This window comes from Gossypium hirsutum, chromosome D11 (assembly GCF_007990345.1).
Source record: "Gossypium hirsutum isolate 1008001.06 chromosome D11, Gossypium_hirsutum_v2.1, whole genome shotgun sequence".
NCBI lineage: Eukaryota > Viridiplantae > Streptophyta > Magnoliopsida > Malvales > Malvaceae > Gossypium > Gossypium hirsutum.
Window position 1 is genome coordinate 14,209,144 of NC_053447.1, and position 22,426 is coordinate 14,231,569.

A 22,426-nucleotide genomic window follows, 5' to 3' on the forward strand; every position below is an offset into this window, starting at 1 on the left:
GTATAATAAAATTTAAATACAAAATAACTTGAAAAACTTACATATGATAAAACTTAAATTTTAATTGTCAAAAAGGATAAAACCTCAAATTTACCAACACAATGGAAACATTATTTGCATAATAATTTAATGTTGATAAAATTACTATTATATATTTAATCATACGTATTGTCGAAATGCAAAGAGGGAAGTGAGAGAACACTTTATCTTTTCTATTACAAAAACAAACCCTACAGCCGACAGAAAAATCTTCGGAAAAATTATGTTTATTTGAACGCTGCTATAAGACAGCAGCAGTAGGCGACACATGGATTCAGATTTTCAGTTCTGTTTTTTTTGTGTCTAGTTTTTTCTTCACCATCAATTTCATTACCAGTTGCTAAAACATGTATAGCACATACTTCAACGAAGATAACACTCCCTTTTTCCCTTTTTTCTTTTCAAAATAATTTCCAGAGAAACAATTCTTCGATTTTCTTAGCTTAAATAGTTCAATTAGGTGACCTTTTCCTTTTTTATTTTTAATTTTACATACATATATATATATATAAAGGATGAATCACAGCGTTCCAGATTTCGAAATGGAAGACGATTATGCAATATTCCTTTCACCTTCTAGTTTAACTCGAGTTGAAAAGCCTCCTTCCAGGTAATCTTCATTTTTTTTCTTCTGTTTTTTCCTTTTTAATCTCATGTACTATGAAAATTGTGAACTGATAAAATACAAAAACAGACCAGAGGATGAAATCATGGAGCTGTTGTGGCAAAACGGACAAGTTGTTATGCAGAGCCAAAATCAACGATCTATGAAGAAATTGCCGTCGTTCAAACTTCTCGACGCCGATCATTCGGCTCCCAGGGAGATCCGGTCATCATCACCATCTCACAAGCATCGTCGTCATCATCATCAAGAGCAACAGCAATTGGTTACCGATCATCTCTTCATGCAAGAAGATGAAATGGCTTCGTGGCTTCACTATCCTATCAGCGACGCAAATTTCGACCACGATTTCTGCACTGATCTCCTCTATCCTCCCTCCTCCTCCCCCACCGCTGCCGTCGCACCTTGCGTGAGCTCCATTGTGGCAACTTCCACTCCTCCTATACTTAAAAGAGTTTCTCAAGTTTCGGTTTCTGCTTCAGCTAAGGAATCAGTTCCTAGGCCCCCGGTACCGCCGGCTAGGAGGAATGAGTTGGAGCCGGCAAGGATCCACAACTTCTCTCACTTCTCGAGGCATATAACGGCGAGGACGGAGCAATCTGAACTCTCGAATTCGAAGAATGTAATGGGGGAATCGACGGTCGTTGATTCGAGCAATACTCCGGCGGCAGCTCCTGAATCGAGAGCCGCTCAGGCTATGCCAAGCAACACTGAGGCGGCATCTGGCGGGAACAACAACAACAACAACAATGCCAACGCCAACATGAGCGCCGCTGGAGTACCCTATTTGCAATCAGCTGACGTCAGACTGGGTGCCAACAAAGACAGTTTAGCCACGTGCGAGGTCACCGTGACATCATCACCTGGAGGCTCCAGTGCTAGCGCTGAACCTACGGCTCAAAAGGCGGCCTCGGCTGAAGACCGGAAGCGTAAAGGCAGAGAACTGGACGAAGCCGAATGTCACAGCGAGGTTAGTTTTATTGGAGTTTAAAAATGTAAAAAGTTATCTGCTGTCTCGGCTAACGTGCGCCTTGGGTAACGTCTTTAAACATGAGCACCCTTCTCTTTGTCACTACTGGCTCACTGCCACCACTGGACACTTGGTGCATTATTTGGGAACTGTAGAAACGCCACGTGTACGACATAATTGAAAGGTGGACATGAGTTGGATGATTGGAGGAGGAAAGAGGTTTGCAGTATCAAGTGGGAGTGAAAAGAATTGGACTTTATTAATTAAAAATGAGAATATTGTTACACTTGCACTTACACCCAATGCTTGTTTGTCAGTTGGCTCTTGGATTTTCTTTTTCTTTTTGGGCATCCTTTTAAGATATCATTTAGTAAATTTTTTTAGATTAAAAAAATGTTTATAATTTTTAAATGTATTTAATTGGCTTAAAACTTCTTCTTTTTTTATTTTTTATTAAGACATCCTTTAGTCTAGTGTTTACGTAGCTTGGATGCATGGGAATTCTGAAAGAATCAGCCTTAAGCTGGTTTTCATTAGTATAGATCACCCAAATGTTACTCATCTTTTTCTTTATATCAAAATTCAATTTACTTTTTACTGATAGCTTTTATTAATGTTGCCAAAGAATGCTGAGTTTGAATCGGCTGACACGAAGAAACAAACGCGTGGATCCACATCTGCAAAAAGGTCTCGTGCTGCAGAGGTCCATAACCTCTCCGAGAGGGTCAGTATCTTATATATTGACATTAATTAGAGTAGTGTTATTGAATTTGTTCTTCTTCTTCTTCTGGTTAGTTACATGGCGTTTACGTGCAGAGACGCAGGGATCGTATAAATGAAAAGATGAGGGCTTTGCAAGAACTTATACCTCGTTGCAACAAGGTTTGTTTGTCATTGACCATTTAGGAGTTGTTTGTACATTTCTCTCTTTGCCATTATTGACATATTCCATATTTTTGAGTCTCAGTCAGATAAAGCTTCAATGCTGGATGATGCAATTGATTACTTGAAATCACTTCAGATGCAAGTTCAGGTATGTATTATTTGGTTATGGTTAATGAAAGATGTGCCAAAAAGTTTTCTTCTTTCAACTCTATTTATAGGTGTAAAATGCCAACAATATTAACTTGTGTCTTTTCTTTTCAGTCGTGTGGGTCATCAATCATGACTTAATGCTACAACACTAAAAAGCCCTTGATCAACAATCAACACTAGAAAATTTTCTGGCATAATTGCGTTAAGTGTCCTTTGATTCGTTAGCATGCTTAATAAATAACTCAAAATGAGTTGTGAGAAAGAAACAAAAATGGCTGAAAACTAAATTGGACTAACGTCAGCTTCGGGATTTATGGAATTCATTTTACCAAAAATCAATAATGTGCATAACAATCTTTCTGCAGATGATGTCTATGGGTTGTGGCATGGTCCCAATGTTTCCAGGTGTTCAGCAGTATATATCCCCAATGGGAATTGGGATGAGTATGGGCATGGATATGGGAATAATTCGGCCAATGATGTCATTTCCCAACGTTGTGGCTGGTTCAGCATTACCAACATCGGCAGCTGCAGCTCATTTGGGTCCAAGGATTCCTATGCCAGCCTTTCATATGCCACCATCAGTTCCAGCTCCTGACCCATCAAGATTCCAACCAAGCAATCAATCAGACCCCATCCCAAACCCGCTTGTCATGCAAAACCTAAACCAGGCCCAGCAGTATATTGGTCTTCACCAAACTATGCAAATACCCCATCCACAGGTAATGCATGTCATCTTGCCTCCAAATCAGGGCATTCATGTCTATTTCTAGGCTTGATTTGATTCACTCATGACAATATCTTAAAGAAAATTTTCTTCCTAAGATGTCTGATTCTGACAAAACACCACCTCAATCACATTGAGACATACTAATTACGAGTTTCACCTTTGACAGGGTCAAGCAATGGCCCAGCCAAGTAGCAGAAGGGGAGCTGAGAAAGTTGAGAATCACCCAACAGGTAGGTCCATTAGTTTCTAGTTCCATATCATCACAAGTTGTTGATATGCATATGCGAAATGATAAGACAGAGCACATGCCGTACCCATTCTAATCATATCTATAAAACATAAAAAGCATTTGAAATAATAAAAGATTGAAGTTGGTGTGAATTGTACAGGTTGAAAATTCTGCGTGGCTCACTCCAGAGTCCAGAAAGGATTCCTCTGCCTTTCTTAATGTTTTGTCGTTTGTCTGAGATAAACTATTTTAGGTTTCAACTAGGCAATTCATTATTATAACGCAGCTAACATGTAATTATCACGTTGCTATGGAGATAGTTCCCCCACAGTTTTCCCATATTCCTCTTTATAGTTTGTTTCCTATTTGTTGAGGCTTGGGAAGTTAAATATATGTACTCTTCGTAAATTTAAAATTTAGTCCCTGTATTTTTACTTTTAAAAATTTGAAGTACAGGTATTAAATTCTAAATTTGTGAAGTGTACACGAAGGTTATGATATATTTTAACCTTGAAAAAATAAGAAAAATAAAGACGTATTGTGGTTGGTGGGATGACTCTGATTTTGCTGACAACGCCACCCCTTCTCTCCCAAGTTGTTTCTGATTCAATTAAACTGAATTTGCTGAATTATTACTGCTTGTACTTTAATTTTATAAGGCATGAGTTTGTAATTATTAGTCAATTTTTAATTAAAAAATATTTAATTTAATCAAAAAGTATTTTTAAATTTTAACTTTTAGTAATTTTATTTTTATAATATCTGAGAAAAATATAATTTCAGAAACAAATTCTGAATTCTTTTAGAGTTTCTTTTTTTTTAATTATATAAAAATGTATATAATTTCTGTCATGAATTCTTTAGAATTTCAGATAGATTTTTTTTTTCTTATGATTTAGCATGTTATACTGTGCTTTGATGTAGCGTTTGCTTTTATTGACCGTTTATTTCATGCCATCGCACGTTTGGATTTGAAATTTATAGGATTAATTATAGAATTTAACCGCAGCCAAGTTTGAGCCTTTTGTCTAGGGTGTTATGCAATGTCAACTGTTATGGCTGCCCTCCCAGGGTTACTCATGCAGATTTTATTATTATTATTATAGATGATATAACTATAAATTTGGAATGATTTCACTTCAAACGAGAGGGACGGATTGTTTTTATTCAACAATTTTAGTCATTATTTTACTCACCCTGCTTACCATATAAAATTATCACAATTATTTTATTCACCCTACTCATCAGGTAAAATTATATATATATAGAAGTATAATTTATTAAAACTTGACTACAAAAGTCATTTGACCTCTGCTTGTCAGCTAATGGTAGGAGTTAAACCAACTAGGGAGAAGGTAAATTATAAAAATTTAAATTGCCCAAGAGAGAGGTAAACTGAGATTACTACTTCATTGAGCTAATGCATCCGCACATTTATTCCCTTCTCAAAATACTCGCTTCAAGGTGTTAGTTGTCAAATACTGAAGGAACATATTGCACTCTTTAATCAAAGGTGACACAAAAATATTAGAGGTTAGTTCAAATTTTATAAAATGAATGTCAGTTGTAGCATCAAGTTCAATCTCAATGTTTTCGATATTCTGCCTATTTGCTAACTGTAGCCATCCCTTAGGGCCCACAATTCTGCTTCTACACTTGTTGACATTGGGATATGTCAATAAGCTCCAATAATCCAATTCCCCTCATGGTCTCGAATTAGGGCTACGTAAGGATGATTCATCTGTGTTGACTTTGTACCAACCCCTTGGAAGTAGTTTCCACATGACTAGAATGAAAGATGAAAGGGGACACTCTTCTAGCAAATGGGAAGATGGCCACAAATTTCCTTCTTGTTGAAATGACTCTAGATACAAAACTCTCAAAGGGACGAGAATTCCCAAAAATACAGGCATTCCTAAACAACCAAATTTTTCATAGAGCAAATACAAGTAAGGTATTTCAGAGTACCTTTAGTTTGTTTATTCAAGTTTTAGACAAAAGATTCGTAGAAATCCAATCTTCCCAACAGTGAGAGGCAGGAGGTATGAATTGAATACAGTTGTAGAGATTTTTCCATGGACCTTCTTTGATGGAGCATTCTCTAAAGAGATGACCGATGTCTTCTTGGGAGCTAGAGCAAAGGGGGCAAAGTGCCTTTGCATTTAGATTCTTTGAGCAGAGGAAAGCCTTATTGGGAATAGCATTATGAACACTGTACAACATAATTTTTATTTTGGGGGGAATTCTAACTTTCCAGATAGATTTTCAGAGATTAGTTTCTTTTGAGGACTACAGCGAAATTCCTGCTTGTAATGAGGGAATATGCACTTGAAAGAGTAAAGCAACCAGTACTCGAAGAACCCAACATAAAGTACCATTATCGTTGGAGGAATTAAGGACAGGCGTACTTAAAAAAAAAAAAAGCCTTCAAGAGTTCTTGAGGTAATTGGACCGAAATAATACAGAGCCCTTACACAACCCAACTATCTCTAACGTGGTGGAAGGTCCTATTACCTTCATCTTGTAGTACAGGTCCCTATAAAATATCTCTAAAGGCATCTAATTTAAACTAGTTATCATGCCAGAAATTCACTAAACGGTCATCCCTACCACCCCATCTAAGACCAAATGCAAAGATATGACTTATGTTCCTAAGTGACTTCCGAGTCGTACATGTATTACGCAAAGATAGAAGGTGCCTAGAGTCCTGCACGTATTTTGTTAAAAGAGTCTTTGCCCGAAGCGTATCCTTCCCTTTAATGAGTCGCCATCCCAATTTCACCAAGTGAGCTTGATTTTTAAATTTAGCTATTTGGAGACAAAATCCTCCATGATCCTTCCATCGTGCCACCGAATCTCAATTAACCAAATGTAGTTTCTTTGTTCCCTCTCTTCCACTCTAGAGAAAATCTCGATTTAACGATCAAGTTGGTTAAGAACACAAGTGGGCAGCATTCGAAACTGCATAAAATAATTTGGAATGGTGGCGATAGTAGATTGGATAAATACATGTCTCTCCGCAGGGGAGAGGAGATTTGCTTTCCAAGCTTTTTAGCTTACCCTTAACTTTCTTGATAATGTAATAATAATCTCTACGAGTTACCCTTTCGACATGTAAAGGGAAACCCAAGTATTTCCCTAGATCATGTTAGTAACCCTACCCCTCATACTGTACAAACAATTAGGAGAGAAAACCATCCTGGATTTTTTGTTGTGTATATGCATATTAAAACCCTAAATCTTTTACATTGTATCATGCCATCCATTTTTCTCAAACTAATATTCAAACATTTATTTAATTTCTACTTTCCAACATAAATCCTTCTTTTTTGGTTGGGAATTCTGTCCCAAAGTTATCAATTTTTAAATATTTTTAAAAAATTATGTTGAAAAGACAAACATTAAAAATAACTAACAAAAATCGAATTAATACAAAAAGAGACAAAGATGAATATATCCAACTTCCATGGAGATAACAATAGTTTTCAAAATTACGCATCTATAATAGAGTGAGGCATATGTTGAAACAGAACATCCCGATAGTGGATTTGACAACATCCATTCACAGCAGGAGAAAATACCAATGCGAAAATGTACATTGAACTATCTTTGGATCTGCACTGGGCTGAGGCTGAAATCAAGTGCCTGTCACATTTGTGCTTAAGACCCATTGATGACTGATGACTTGAACACTGAACAAGACACCCCTTCTCGAGATTCATACCTTTAACTGTTTTTCTTCTTTTTTTTTTGGTATATGGGAAACAACACGTCTTACAATCATATCCATTTCCACAAAACTCCATTGTCAAATAATTCTAAACCCTCTCCATAGCCATATCTCGAGAATGTTCAAAAGATATCCACCATCATAGACAATGCCGTGATACAAACGTTCAAGTATTGATTGTTACAGGCCACTGGAACACAAACTCCAACTTTAAGATTCAAGTACAAGAGCCCCCCATACCATCACCAGGATTGGCAGATAGCCAACTACTTAATATCAATATGCTCCCAAAGAATAGACTACCAACAACTAGCCACTCTAGTTGCAGACATCCACATAATCCACTTTTATCTGAAAATATTAATTAAACCTCTCTCTCTCTCTCTATATATATATATATATCAATATCATAATGCATCCTTGTAATTTCTCAACTAACATTTCATTCGGTTCACAAGGAGCAACACTTTGTATCTTGCATGAGTAAAGGAAAACATAGAAGGGAAAGTGCTTGAAAAAGGGCCATCAACAAGCATTGAATACAAAGGGAGCAGAGATGCCAACAAGCCATAACCATGAATGCATAAAGTGAAATGCAAAGAGCTATTTCAATTGTTTAAAACGCAAGGTGGAACAAGAAAACATCTGACCAGAATCCAGACAAAAAAGCACTGTAAAACACAGACAGTACAGACACCATTGCATCAGCAGTGGTCATACTAAATCCCATGTAGCAAGCCAAATAGTTTTGAAATCTCCAGTCAGATTATTACTTCAATAAACAAACTAAAAATACCATGAGCCACAAATACCACGCATAGTTCTCCATATACTTGTGTTTACCTCAAGTAATCATCCAGTTTTGGAATCAGATTTTGTGCTAGCTTTTGACTCTGATTTCGAGTCTCCTCGTGTGTGAGCCGCTTCTCCACTTCTTGCATCACCTGAACAACATCCACCACCATGATGATGGTGGTGGTGGTGGTGATGATGATGACCATGATGATGGTTCGTCTTTTCTTTCAACTGCTTCCTCATGTCATATGCATCCTCCCCATCTGCATAATACTTGGCCTCCACATCATGAATCTTATACCCCAACGTCTGGGTATACAGATTAAACGCTGCCCTGTTACTCTTCCTCACATGCAGCGACACATACTCTGCTCCAAACACCTGCATCAATTTGTCCACTGGTAATGAAGAATGCAAAATTTTTCTTCTTCCTTTCTGATTAATTTTGCATTCAATTTATTCAAGAACTGCTAAAAACAAACCCTAAATGGAACAGTAATTCTAACATAAGCATTCTATATAAAAAGCAAAACCATTCAGTATTTCATCATACAAATATTAGATTATTAAGTTTTACTTCGCATACAATCATTGTCTGCTTTTTGCTTTTAAAATATAACAAAGCAACTATCGAATTTGCAAGTAAATATGTTTCTAATTAGCAATAACATAGGCAATAGGAGGAGAAATCAAACTTCCAAAGCTTCATGGCCCGTTACATGATCACAAAAAAAAAAGGAAATATGAATAAATAAATAAATAAATAAGGTAAGAGACCTGCTCCATGGCGGCTTGGGCGGCGTTCATGAGCTTAGTGGCGAGGCCAAGCTTGCGGTGAGTGCGGAGGACGGCGAGAGAGGTAATGTGGCCGTGGCACTCGTTGCTTTCGTCCTCCATCTTAGCGAGGACGTAACCGACGATGCGGCCGTTGTAGTCCTCGGCGACGTAAAGAAGCTGAGGCCAAGAGAGGATGTGGTAGAAATAGTATTTCATCTGGTAATTCTCGGGAAGGCAAAGCAAGTTGCAAGCTTGCATAGCCAGTAGGTCGTCCATGGTCGCCTTGCGTATGCACACCATTGTTCTCTTTGTTTGTTTAATTCCAGAATTAGGGATTTGGGATTTTTATGATTTTCAAGTTTACTTTTAAGAGGACAGGAAAGGGGTTTTCAGATGATAGATGAACTTGGATGGGCTAGGCCCAATGTGATCAGACCAATAGTTTCCAATGTTTAGTGGGCTGGACCTGTTTTATTGGGCTTTTTAATCTAAATAATATAATAATAAATTACGAAAATAGGCATTTACTATAGTGTTCTGACAGTGCCACTTGACATATTGGTGCACCAGACTGAAATGTGATGATCTAAAATATTCAATGACTTGATCTGTAAAGTTCCTGTTTTGATTGGCAAAAAAAAAAAGGCAACACCAAACTTTAAATAGGGTAAATTGTTTCATAACTCCCTTATTTATTATTAACACCAAAAATAGAGAAGCCTCTTACCAATTAGTCAAAAAAAATTTTCTACCAAAAAATATTTTTATAAAAAAGCTTATTCCAACTGAAAATATATTTTATTTATTTTTCGAGAAATAATTATAATTTCATTATCAATTTGATTTGCGAACACGGTATAAAATTATAATTACAAAAGCTTTAGAAAAATATTATTAGTATAAATTATAATTATTAGTTAAATTTATAGTTTCTAAATATAATGTGAGCGAAAGAAAATTACTATGAAAACCGTTAATTGCAATGTCAAATATAATTTGAACAAAAAAATTATTTTTCGAAAAATAAATAAAATTTATTTCCAGTTGGAATCGGCTTTTTTACAAAAGTATTTTTTGGTAGAAATCTTTTTTTTTTGGACTAATTGGTAAGAGACCTCTCTATTTTTGGTGTTAAAGGGAAATAAAAATAATAATAAACAATGGAGTTTATGAAGTAATTTACTCTATTTAAAGTTTGGTGCTCTTAAATCTTTTCTTCAAGTGACAATCAAAACAATAAATTTACAAATCAGGTCCCTGAATATTTTAAGTCATTACATTTTAATCTGGTGCCGTCAATATGTTAGGCAATACCGTCAGAACACTATAGCAAATGTCTATTTTCGTAATTAATTTATTTTTTTATATTATTTGAGTAAAAAAGTCGTTTTATTGTTTGTTAGTTCAAAAGTATTTAAATTATTATTCCAATTTCTATTTTAACATTTAAACAATATTTTGTATAATTAAATTTATAAAAATATTTGTATTAAATAAAATAGTTATTCGAACCATATCGAATTACAGTTTCTGTAAAATACAACTATAATTTATTCTGCTGGGTAATCAACAAACAAAAAAAAAAAGGAATGTTTTAAGATCATAAAATAAATTTTGAATTATCTATTATGTAATCGGAATCTGATAAATTCGGCTCATATAATTTTAAACCATCTATTAAATTTCACACCGGTATTTAAGAATACAAATATTTTTATCAAACTTATTTATTTTTATGTATTATCTCGTTTAAATCAATTATTTAAAAAAAACTTCCTTTTTACAAAAATAAATATTACGTGTAATCAAAGTGCATACATTTACATCACATGCAACACAGTAACACATGATCAATACTTCATATTAAAGTGAACTAGTGGTGGAGTCAGAAAATTATTTGGGGGGTCGGAATTAAATTGTATATTTTTACGATAGTAAAAATATAATTTCGTCATTTTAATAGTCTATATCTTTATAAAATTTAAAAGATTAAATCAAATTTTTTATTGTGTTTGAGAGTAAAAATACAATTTTACCATTACTAACTTAAAATTTAATAAACTATAGAAAGACCTAAATGAATTTTTTTCCATTATAGAGAGGCTCATTGGCTCCGCCACTGTGGTGAACTCAAATGGAATCACATGGTAAGACAACGAACTCTATCATTATATTCAAAAACACAAATAAACAACTGATCATAATTCAACTACATGTTTCACTTAACAATAAACTATGACTCAAATCATTTTCAGTGATCAAATAATTCTTAAAAATTTGTAAACTCAATGATAAACCACCTATTCTTCTATCAAAACATTAAAACAATATTGGATAACTCTAGATACCTCCATATAAACCGTCATCAACCTTTATCATCAACAATTATAACAACATATATATATATATTATAAATATAAATTCAGTAACTGTTCTAGCTTTTGCATAGCTATTACTAGGTCGAGGATGGACTTGATTTGTTCAATTTGTCCTAATACTTTAATATATTATTTGGTATTCGAGTTTGACGCTTTTTTCTAATGTAGTATTTGTGTTATTTTTTTATTCAACCTGGTACATATATTTGACGAAAGTTATATATTTTGGTACTTCAATGTAACAATATAAATTTTTTAGTGTCTAATTCGAGTTTTAGAGTTGATTTGATAAAATTCATAATTAGCTAGTAATATTGGCAATTAACCTTCACCAAATCAGTTCTAAAACGCAAATTAAACCACACCTATCGAACCATATTTGATAAATAAATAAATTTACAATTAATACTAAATTTGTTCTATTAACCAAATCATGAAAGCTTTAAACCTAATAATATTGGCAATTATCTTTCATCAAATCAATATTAAAATCCGAATTTAAAGACTAAGAAGCTAATATCGTTACCTTTGGGTATCAAAATATATAAATTTTGTCAAATATAAGTACCAAATTAGACCAAAAAGAAACACATGTATTGCATTAAAAAAATGTCAAACTTAAATACCAAATGATATATTAAGCCTTTCTACTAACAAATCTATTAAAGCTATACGATTGTAATGACAATTATATATGTCGGTTATTCTACCCAAATGATCCAAAAAAAAATATTTACGTAAATGACCCTGGTTCAAAAACAATCACCTAAATGACCTGAAATGAACAGTAAAATTAGATTATGGGGACCAAATAGTCGACACCACTATTTTTTTTAACACAACCATTGGCTGATGATTGTGTAAAAGGTTAAAAAAATAATAAATTTGGAGTTTTGGACACTAGAAGGCCGGCACCCATGTATTTTTTTCAAACCGTATCATACTGATATTTATTTATACCAGTATTTTTAAAAAAATTTGAGGTGTTGACACACTGATGGTCAGCACCCCTTTATCAGATAAAAAAATATTTTTTTGGGGTGCTGGCACGTTGATGGCTAGCACCCCTTTATTTGATTAAAAAAAATATTTTGGGTCAGGTGCTAGTCAACAAATGCCCAAAAGAGTACTAGCTTGCTAGCATGTCAGGTGCCGACCAACAAAGGTCCACACTAACACATTGACCCAACAAAAGGGGGTGGGAATATTGCAACATTAACCCCTCTTCGTTTTCCCATATTTTTGATTTCCCAAATTTGATTACAAATTTTATATTTTAAAATAATATTAGACTACTTATCATGTTGTTAATTATTATTGCATCATTCACATTATTATTAAATTTAAATTAATATGCACAATTAAATTATTTTTTTCATAAAATTAGAACCTCTTTTAATAATTTTCATCTTTTATAATAATTCAAATAAACATTGCTAAATTATTGTTTCTTTTGTTTTAAAAAAAATAATGTGTAATATATTTATAAATTTAGAAACAATTAAATAGTATTTAAAAATTAATTTTAAATAAATTTAAATTTTAAAAATAACGTATAATATATTTTATAAAAGAAACTTACCTTATAGATTAAATTAATTTATAAAAATCATTTGAAAATATTTACGTTATCTTTATATTTTAAAATTTAATTTATAAATAAATTTATCTTGTATATTTAGAAAATATTATTTATTTTCTTGATAAAAATTAATTAATTTATTTGAATTATTATAAAAGATAAAAATTATTAAAGTAGATTCTAGTTTTATGAAAGAAAATCTAATTTAATTGTGCATATTAAATTTAAATTAACTTTTAAATTTAATAATAATATGAATGATATAATGATAATTAACAACATGATAAGTAGCACAATATTATTTTAAAATATAAAATTTTTAATTAAACTTGGGAAATAAAAAAGATGAAAAAACGAGGAGAGGTTATGTTTGAATATTCCCGTCCCCTTTTGTTGGGTCAGCGTGAGCCTTTGTTGGCCGACACTTGACCTAAAAATTATTTTTTAATCAGATAAAGGGTATCGACCATCAATGTGCTAGCACCCCCAATTTTTTTTAAGAAAATACTAGTATAAATATATACCAGTATGATACGGTTTGAGAAAAAATATATGGATGGCGACCATCTAGTGTCTAAAACCCTAAAAATTATTTTTTAACCCCTAACACAATCATCAGCTAATGATTTTGTTAGAAAAAATATTGATGCCGATCATCTAGCCCCCATAACCTAAATTTACTGTTCATTTCAGGTCATTTAGATATTATTTTTGGACTAGGGCTATTTACGTAAATAATTATTTTTTTGGGTCATTTGGGTGAAATAATCATGTGTCAAATTGTATATTTATGTTGTTTTACTTGTGTTATCTAATAAGAGTTTTAATTTTTTATATATTTAATTACACTTTTATATTTTTTAGTTAGAAAAATTACGAATATGCTCTTTCGTAATTAAAATAATTTTTTACTTAAATCAATAAAAATATGTATATAATATGATTAGAAACAAAATCGATTATTAATAAAACTTTTAATTTACATTATTAGTTTTTATAAATTTTATTTTAATATACATACTTTATTACTTTGTATATTTTTATTATTATTTTGGCCCTTAAATAAATTGATATTAGAGTCAAGACCATCAATTTGATTAAAAAATTAAAAAATATCATAAATTAAAATATTATTTTATTCAAATTTTAGTTTTATTTAAAAAAAAGGCCAAGGTTTTATCCAACGTTCATTTTGATACAATTTTAGGATTTGTAATTTTAATAATTTAAAAAATTGAGTATAAACAAGAAATGTCTAATCATACAGAGTATAGACAGAAGAAATGTATATGAATTGGAGTTGTTTATTTATGATACAAGTAAAAATGGGTACAGCTCTTTTATTTTCAAGATTTATTCAAAGCTTAAAGCTTGTTCCATTTGCTCAGAGTTTGCTAGTGATGTTAACATTTCGCACTTTAGAAGGCTTTGGAGTTGAATCTTTTGGAGCAACAATTGTGAGCACACCGTTTTCCACTTGGGCCTTAATCTGCTCAATCTTCACATTTTCTGGCAATTCAATTTCCCGAGAAAATTCAGCTTTCCCTGTCCCTCTCTCCGCAACATGCCAAACAGTATCTTTCGTGTGACTCTCCTCTTTAATACCCTCTCCTTTTATATGCATAATATTCCCATCTTGTATCTGCACTTTTATATCCTCCTTATTGTATCCTATATATACAAATTCACCAACCCAAACAACAAATCTCAGCTTAGACTTTGATTTTGGTGGAGGATATTGCTAAAAGAATGAAGGAAAAAAAAAAAAGAGGAAGAGAGGGGGGTGGAAGTTAAACCTGGGACGTTGAACTTGAAGATGTGGGCAGTGGGGGATTCGAGCCAATCCATGAGAGCGGGGGATCCAGACCATTCACGGAAGATTGGAGGGCTCCAAAAGAGGCGCCTGAATGGGTGACCCAATATACCATCTGCCATGGCGTGTCTCTCAGCTCTCAATTATCTATTGACGTTGAATGCGTACAGAGTGGAGGGCAGGCAAGGGGGCTATAAGTTGATAAATACGAGGGGGTGTTGAAGGGATGCCAGAAGAGTCGAGAATATCCAGAATGTTCTTGGGGCTTGGGCTTTATATTTTATTATGGGATTTTTATTCATATCCTTGTTTTATTTTATTTTTTCATATTTTATGAATTCACGCGCGCGTTTTAGTTCTCTTGGTTAAATTCTGCTATTAGTTCTTGTACTTTATGAAAATTATGGATTTAGTCATTTTACTTTAATTTGATATTTTTAGTCCTTGGACTTTTCAAATTTTAAAATTTCAGTCCTCTCCATATGATAACTACTAAATCCATAAAGTTAAGTTCTGCTATTTCCCAAATCTTATGCAACAAACATGTTACTCACTATATAAGCATAATGTCATTTCAACTTATTATTTCTACATATTAAATACTAAAAGTTCAGTTAATGGACTAATGATTGTCATTTGTGTTAAGATTGAGATTTCATAATTTGAATAGTATAGGGACTTAGAATGACCCAATTAGAAAATATAGATTAAATCTACAACTGTACGCATAATACAATACTAGTAATTGAATTTAATCAAATTAATTTAAATGTGATAGTTTGGGACAGAACTAAAATTTCAAAATTCGTAAAGTATAAGGATTAAAATTTATCAATTCAAAAGTAAAAAAACTAAAATTAATTGAATTAAAATATATGGATTAAATCCAAAACTTTAACAAAATATAGAGACTAATAGCAAAATTTGTCTTTTTTGGTTCATTATGTGAAAGATAGATAATAGGCTTAATTTATGATTTGACCCTTAAAATATACTCATTTTCTCACTTTGGTACCTAAATTTTTTTGTCCCAATTTGATATTTAAATATCAATTTCCTCTATTTTTGGTTCATTTTGTAGCAATTGTTAAAAAAATTTGTTAGACAACTTTAGCCATTGAAAAAGCACCATGTGGTATGTTTTGACTAATGAAAAAAATGTCCCGTGGCAATTAGGTTTATTTAAAAAAAATTGAATTTTAAAAAAGTAAAAAGTATAATATTAAATATTTAAATATTAAAAAACATTTTTTATTTTGACCGACCGTTGAAAGGCATCGATCACCCGTTGACTGGTTATGTGGCACTATTAAAACACACCATGTGTCCTTTTTATTTTTAATATTTTATATATTATATTGATTAAAAATATAAAAATTCATATATATAATATATATATTTTAAAAAGTTTAAAAATAAATTTTTTTGTAAAATTCTAAAATGTATAATTCTAAAATTTAAAAAGTCAAAATAATATATAAAAGTAAAAAAAGTTGTAAAAATGAAATATATATATTAATTTTATAACATTTTTAAATTTTTATATATTATTATATATTATTATATATTTTAGAACTTTGTAAAAACACATTTTTAATTTTTTTTAAATTATACATATTATATAGAAAATAATATTTACTACTTGCCCATTTTAATAACATATCATCGCTCATTATCCTTGTAAAATCAACTCATGTAATTTGGCCTAATATGACGTATACAATACCTATGTTGTGCACAGTCTCATAAGCTTCAATGTCGATCAATCGCATCCTGTATTTCGAGTGCCTTATCAGAAATGATGCATATATCAGGTTGTTACACAACATGTCTTCTCAAGTTAGTTAAGAAAAAGTCCCAAGCATCAGCAATTTATTGTTTAACAATTGCAAAAGCTATTAACAAGATTTTTCGATTATCATCTAGTGCAATAGCCAATAACAAGTGATGTTCATATCTCCCGTACATAAATGTGCCGTCAATTTGGACTAATGGCTTACAATATCAGAATACTTCAATGCAGGACTTGAATGTCTAAAAGAGACAAAGGAAATTCTTTTCCCTTGGACCATTCGATTTCTATGATACGCAGGTTCCGTTTGTAGATTGATGACGGTACTTGGGACATATTGATTCAGTACCTTCAACCATTGTCACAAATCATTATATGATTTTTCCCACTCGTTAGTCATCTTTTCCATTTCTCTTTGTCTTGCAACCCATGCCTTGTAGTATGACACAGTGTCATCGTACTCACTACGAATATTAGTAATCAAAATCGGAACGAAAATTCTAGGATTTGCTTTCACCATTGGTAATACAATGTTAGAGATAATGTTAGAATCCAATTTCGGATGATCATGTGACATACTTGCAACAACAAAAATATTTCACCATAGGTAAGACAATGAACCCCGTCTTATTTCTCACAAATGCCATGATTTTCCACGGATATCTACCATCACGCATTGCACACTTCGGCTCATATTTTTGGCTCACGATTTTGTAACATGAAAGTTGACCCCATGCTTTGTGCTATACCACTTCACTGCAACAACATCATCTTTGGAGGAAAATTCCATTCCAACTTGTAAATCGTTGAAAATTGTAGAAGAAATAGCATTGCTTGGTCTTCTATGAGTAAGTTTTGGAAATTCTAACCTATCTTCAGCATCAATGTCAACATTAAGCATGTGGGGTGGAGACTCATATTGTAACACCCTTAACCTGTATTTGTCGCTGAATAGGGTTACGGAGTATTACATGACAACGAAATAGTAAATCATTCAAATCATACATTAATACGAACATAATCAAATTGCTTGAACCTTAAGAAACTCAAATACTAACCAAAATACAAAATCAAAATGACATTAATCGAGTAAAAAACACATCAAAACCAACCTAATATGTGTCTAACCAATGTACCGTCATTGGTACCACAATTATATACAATTTAATCTCAAAATACATATTAATTCAATTCATCAACTCATTCAAGCAATACCAAATCAAAATACCTAGCAAAGTTACCACAACCACAACAAATCAAATGTATATAATTCACGCATACTAGCATAACAACTATACCTCATTCTCATACCCTTTGCAAATTAGTTATTTGCACAAAATATCATTCATAGCATTTACATAAGCCAAACATTAACCAAAATAGCATAAGAGCCTATACATGCCATATAATCTGAATTTAACGTTTCAAAAACTATCGAGATAAACTGGATAGTGTGACTTTAGTGCTGAGCTAATCGTCCAATCTTCCGAAAATCTACAATGACATTAAACAACACAAGTAAGCTTAATGAAGCTTAGTAAGTTCGACAAGATAAACCAAAAAACTTATCGAACTAACTATAATAAATCAAATAATAATAAAAAAATCATCCATGACAACTCTCTGTCATTCACAACTTCAATCGATAAATACATCCATATTCAAATCAATACAAAAATAAATAACATGTCTTTCAAATTCATTAAATAAATCACCTTACTAAGATTTTTCCATTCGAAGAACGACTTACAAATAAGAGTACATTGTCAACAGAATCTCATAAGAGCTGGTCCTCCCGAGTACACCAATAGAAGCTCGAAAGCTGAACAGAAGCTCGTAAGCTAAATAGAAGGTTGTAAGAGCTGATCCAACCTATCACGCCAAACAGAAAGTAAAACACGAGAGTTCGCAACAAATGCTGAACCTCAGTTTACTTGGGTAAAATGCTGATATCTCCCTCTAATAACATCACCACTCCAAACCCCCGTCATACACCAAATCATCAATGCACTCAAATCTCGCGTTCAATTCAAATCGAATATCTAATTCAATATTATAATTCAAACAATAATTCATTTCCAACAATAGAATATATACATAATACCAATCATAAATTTATACAAATGTTAAATTTTAACCGTACGAACTTAACTGGACTAAATTGTAGTAATTGCAGAAGTTTAAGGACTATTCTGCTATTTTTCCTTTTCCACGAGTATCTATGAGATCTTGATATAAAATATAAAATTACCCATTTATTAGCATATATTTCATTTCCAATCCATTTTACAATTAATACACTTTTATTTTTCAAATTTACAGAATTACCCCAAACTTTTACAATTTAATCCCTTAATTAGTTAATCTATCAAATTAACTAATTTTCTCAAATTAATAATCTATCCAAATATTCTAGGTCCTCATACAACCCCTAATAAACCTAAAATTTACTATCAAACCCTAATATTTTGACATTTTTACAATTTAATCCTAAAATCAATATTTAACAAAAATCACTTTACAAAATCATCACACAACACAATCAAAGCTCCAAATCCATGTTATTCATAAAAAACATCTAATATTTATCAATGGAAACTTCCAAAATTTTTAACAGAATCAGAAACGAAGGTACGGGTTAGTTGGACCTAGTTGCAACGATCTCAAAAACATAAAAATTATTAAAACCGGGTAAAGTTTGCTTACCAAATCACCAAACCAAATTTGGCCGAATGTTTTCTTCTCCTTTCGAGTTTCGGTGGTGGTTTTTAAAATGAAGAAGATGATAATGAATTTTTATCATGTTTTTGCTATATTATACATATTTAATAATTTACTATTTTACCCTTATAAATATAATCAAACTTTAACAATTTAAAAGCCCACTAACGTCCACCAATGCTTGAATGGTCTAATTACCACTTAAGTCTCTTTTCCTTATTCAATAAACCATTTAATCACTCAAATCAAATAGTGACTAAATTTTACATCTTTTATGATTTAGTCATTTTTAATTAATTAACTATCGAAATGTTAAAATTTTTCAACGAAACTTTAATACCACCTTAATGACACTCCTTAAATATTTATAAAAATATTTACAGCTCTGTTTACCACTTAAACCTAATAAATCATTATAAAACATAAATTATCAAATCAAAAACTTTTTTAAAATCATATTTGGCTTATAAATATTAAATAATAATATCTAAAACTTACTCGCCAGATTTGGTGGCCTCGAAACCACTGTTTTCGACACCACTGAAAAATTCGGTTGTTACACATATGCCATAAAATCTGGTTGGGTTCCTTTAGCATTGCCCGGACCTTCACTGTTAGAATCACTCCCTTTTGGTTTAATATGAAAGACCTCTAGTTCAGAAAATAATACAATTTCTAAACCATCTAATCCGGGCCACCGTATTAAATCATCATTGGTTTTAGCTTTCTCTTCGTTATCAACCCCAGTTGCAGTTTCATGTCTAGGTTTGGATGTCCCTTCAATAGTGCAGGTTGTAGGGAAAACATCATCCATTCTCGTCAACCCTACGTTAAAACCAATATTATTTATTGATTGCCCACCCATGTAACTTGATGGGATGTTCGTATAAGTGTTTCTAGCATAGAACATCGACTTTTTAAAGTTTAAATAAAAAAAACACTCATAGAATATTGTATCAGGGTCTCTATGTTCGTGTTACCAGCAAACCCCAATTGTACGCCAAATTTTAAATTGAGGAGTGCCTTCCCATTGATGATTCTAGAATCCCCTGATATGAGCTTTGTAACAACGCCATGAAATCATCGCACAACCGTGTGGTTAAACTTTCTACTTTCTGTTCCCGAAGCAAATTAACTGGAACTGTTGCCAAACTTGAACCACCTTCCCCGACATTGACAAACTAGACATATAACTCTAGTATAACATTTCTAGTAGAGCAATGTGTATCGAGCATTAACTCAACATCCATGTCTCATTTGAGCACAAATATATCATATATAGATATTTAACGTTAAATATCTATATTTCAAGCTCAAAACTCTAATCTGGCTTGAAGTCAAGACTTTACTTATAATTATTGATAGAAACTCATTCAATTTGATGCTCTGGTTGAAAGCCAATTATGTAGATTGGGTTGATACAAAAACAACCCCAATTTTGGTGTCACAAATTTGACTATCATAATAAATAACGACTCTAATTCATCTACCCATCTTCACCAAAAAAACCTGTTTCACATGCTTAAAATGAAAACGTTATACAGAAAAATAAATACTCATTAGCCAAATTTAAACAACCACACTTACTTGAACTAAATTACTTTGTTAGGTTGATTTTTGAACTTCAAATTTTTAACATCAACAATCTTGTCCTTATGCAAATCTTCGGCTTGAAATTTAATTATGAAAACTTCTCCATATCAATCTTCATTTTGTAGGAAACTTTACCACCAAATATGAAACATATTTTAAAATGTTGGGTAGAAATCTAACAAGAAGAGTTTTTCTAAAAAGTTCTTAAAGATAATGTTAGCTTAAAAGATCAACTCGAAATCACCAAGAGGGGGGCGAATTGGCCTTAAGAAAATTTGTGAAAGCAATAAAATAATGTGCAATAAAGAACACAACAATTTATAGTGGTTCGGCCCTAATTGCCTACTCTACTACCTTAACTTTCCATAACTAAAGATTTTCCCAAATTCACTAATTTAACAACGACAAGGTTTAACCTTACAATCTCTCTTAAGATTTCTACCCAAAATCTTAAGATTGCAATTCCCTTAAGGTTTCTACTTAAAACTTAAGACTCAACATTCTCAAAGAAAACAACAAACAGCAAACTAAGAAGTAATCCTTACAAGATTGATGTGTTTGTCAATTAAGCATAAATACAAAGAATAACACTTGAGCTAAATGAATACAATAAAAGCTCATAAGTATTTACAAGAAGAATATGAAAGAATTAAGCACTAATGTTGTTTTGATTGATCTTTAAGCTTGATGATCTCTCTCCTTGTTGTAGGACCTTTGGAACATGATATTTATACCCTTTAATACATTTCCAACCGTTGGGGTTGTTGTGAAAGTTAATAGAGCCGTTGGGGATGTAAATACCACAACAAAAGGTATCGATACTTTTTTTACGAGTATCGATACTATTAACATTTAATGCCTGATTCAGTGACCGTTGAAATTAGTTTACAACTATACCAAAAATAAATTATCGAAACTTGGTAAAATGTATCAATACTTTTTGTGTAAATTGAAAATATAATGTCAATTTGATATTGATTTTAGAATGGGTATCGATATCTTGAAAACTATCTATACTTAGGCCCTAAAGCAAAATTGACTTGTTTAAAAACAGTTTTAATATGATTGAAAATGTTTAACTCAATTGAAACCATTTTAACTTGATTTTATCAAATTTGTCCAATTTTGTTCAACTTTAACTTTAATTAAAAACACTTTAATTTGTTATATCAAAACATATTATAAAATAAAGCTTAGTTTAACAAATAATATTTCTGTTCTACCACGGAAAAGATGGGATGTAAATTTTATCCCAAGATTCTCGAGTTTTCAAAATTTAGCCTAATCGTTAATTTATTATTATTTTTTTTACAAAAAATGTTTTCAGGTGGCATGGCAAGAGAGAGGGTGAAAATACGCTACATAGGACGCGTTTTCACTTAAAATGCATTTTGCAAAGCGCATTTTCACCTTTTTTGCCACATCACCAAAAAAATGTTTTTGCCACTTGTCCTCAAATCGATCTATTTATCTAATTTTTAAATAAAACGACTTAGAACACTAATTTATTTTTTAAACCGACATATATACCTAATTTTGCATGTAAAAGCTAAACTTGTGGTTTAATTATCTTATTAAATAGTTTTACAACTATCATCCTTTTAATGTTTCTAACATTTT

General features: G+C 32.0%; 3 protein-coding genes across 4 annotated transcripts; 1 reads left to right on the top strand and 2 right to left on the bottom strand.

Annotated features, from left to right (window-relative positions):
* Nucleotides 1-183: 183 nt before the first annotated feature.
* LOC107924656 (transcription factor PIF1) lies at nucleotides 184-4,178 on the top strand. 2 transcript variants are annotated; one of them, XM_016855197.2, is made up of 8 exons: nucleotides 184-649; nucleotides 734-1,631; nucleotides 2,257-2,355; nucleotides 2,448-2,513; nucleotides 2,599-2,664; nucleotides 3,032-3,388; nucleotides 3,563-3,626; nucleotides 3,786-4,178. In XM_016855197.2, the coding sequence occupies exons 1-8, from the start codon at nucleotides 555-557 to the stop codon at nucleotides 3,788-3,790; spliced, it is 1,650 nt and encodes a 549-aa protein (XP_016710686.2). In that variant the 5' UTR covers nucleotides 184-554; the 3' UTR covers nucleotides 3,791-4,178. The 2 variants fall into 2 exon arrangements, with proteins under 2 accessions (XP_016710686.2, XP_016710685.2); XM_016855196.2 differs by having other exon boundaries at nucleotides 3,563-4,178.
* Nucleotides 4,179-7,944: 3,766 nt separating this feature from the next.
* On the bottom strand, nucleotides 7,945-9,339 carry LOC107924454 (N-terminal acetyltransferase A complex catalytic subunit NAA10). Its single transcript, XM_016854913.2, has 2 exons — nucleotides 8,928-9,339; nucleotides 7,945-8,531 (listed from the first exon to the last, which is right to left on the bottom strand). Exons 1-2 carry the CDS (start codon nucleotides 9,225-9,227, stop codon nucleotides 8,208-8,210), a joined length of 624 nt encoding a protein of 207 aa, XP_016710402.1. The 5' UTR covers nucleotides 9,228-9,339; the 3' UTR covers nucleotides 7,945-8,207.
* A 4,834-nt stretch (nucleotides 9,340-14,173) lies between these two features.
* Nucleotides 14,174-15,060, bottom strand: LOC107923617 (15.7 kDa heat shock protein, peroxisomal). The gene is made up of 2 exons (XM_016853804.2): nucleotides 14,684-15,060; nucleotides 14,174-14,558 (listed from the first exon to the last, which is right to left on the bottom strand). Exons 1-2 carry the CDS (start codon nucleotides 14,820-14,822, stop codon nucleotides 14,272-14,274), a joined length of 426 nt encoding a protein of 141 aa, XP_016709293.2. The 5' UTR covers nucleotides 14,823-15,060; the 3' UTR covers nucleotides 14,174-14,271.
* Between the last annotated feature and the right edge of the window lie 7,366 nt (nucleotides 15,061-22,426).

Coding starts and splice junctions, on each gene's coding strand:
- LOC107924656 (XM_016855196.2), top strand. CDS start 555: ATGAATCACAGCGTTCCAGATTTCGAAATGGAAGACGATTATGCAATA. Junction 2,514..2,598: donor TTATACCTCGTTGCAACAAG/GTTTGTTTGTCA, acceptor TTTGAGTCTCAG/TCAGATAAAGCTTCAATGCT. Junction 3,389..3,562: donor TGCAAATACCCCATCCACAG/GTAATGCATGTC, acceptor CACCTTTGACAG/GGTCAAGCAATGGCCCAGCC.
- LOC107923617 (XM_016853804.2), bottom strand. CDS start 14,822: ATGGCAGATGGTATATTGGGTCACCCATTCAGGCGCCTCTTTTGGAGC. Junction 14,559..14,683: donor CTTCAAGTTCAACGTCCCAG/GTTTAACTTCCA, acceptor TTGTATATATAG/GATACAATAAGGAGGATATA.
- LOC107924454 (XM_016854913.2), bottom strand. CDS start 9,227: ATGGTGTGCATACGCAAGGCGACCATGGACGACCTACTGGCTATGCAA. Junction 8,532..8,927: donor CCCAAGCCGCCATGGAGCAG/GTCTCTTACCTT, acceptor AAATTGATGCAG/GTGTTTGGAGCAGAGTATGT.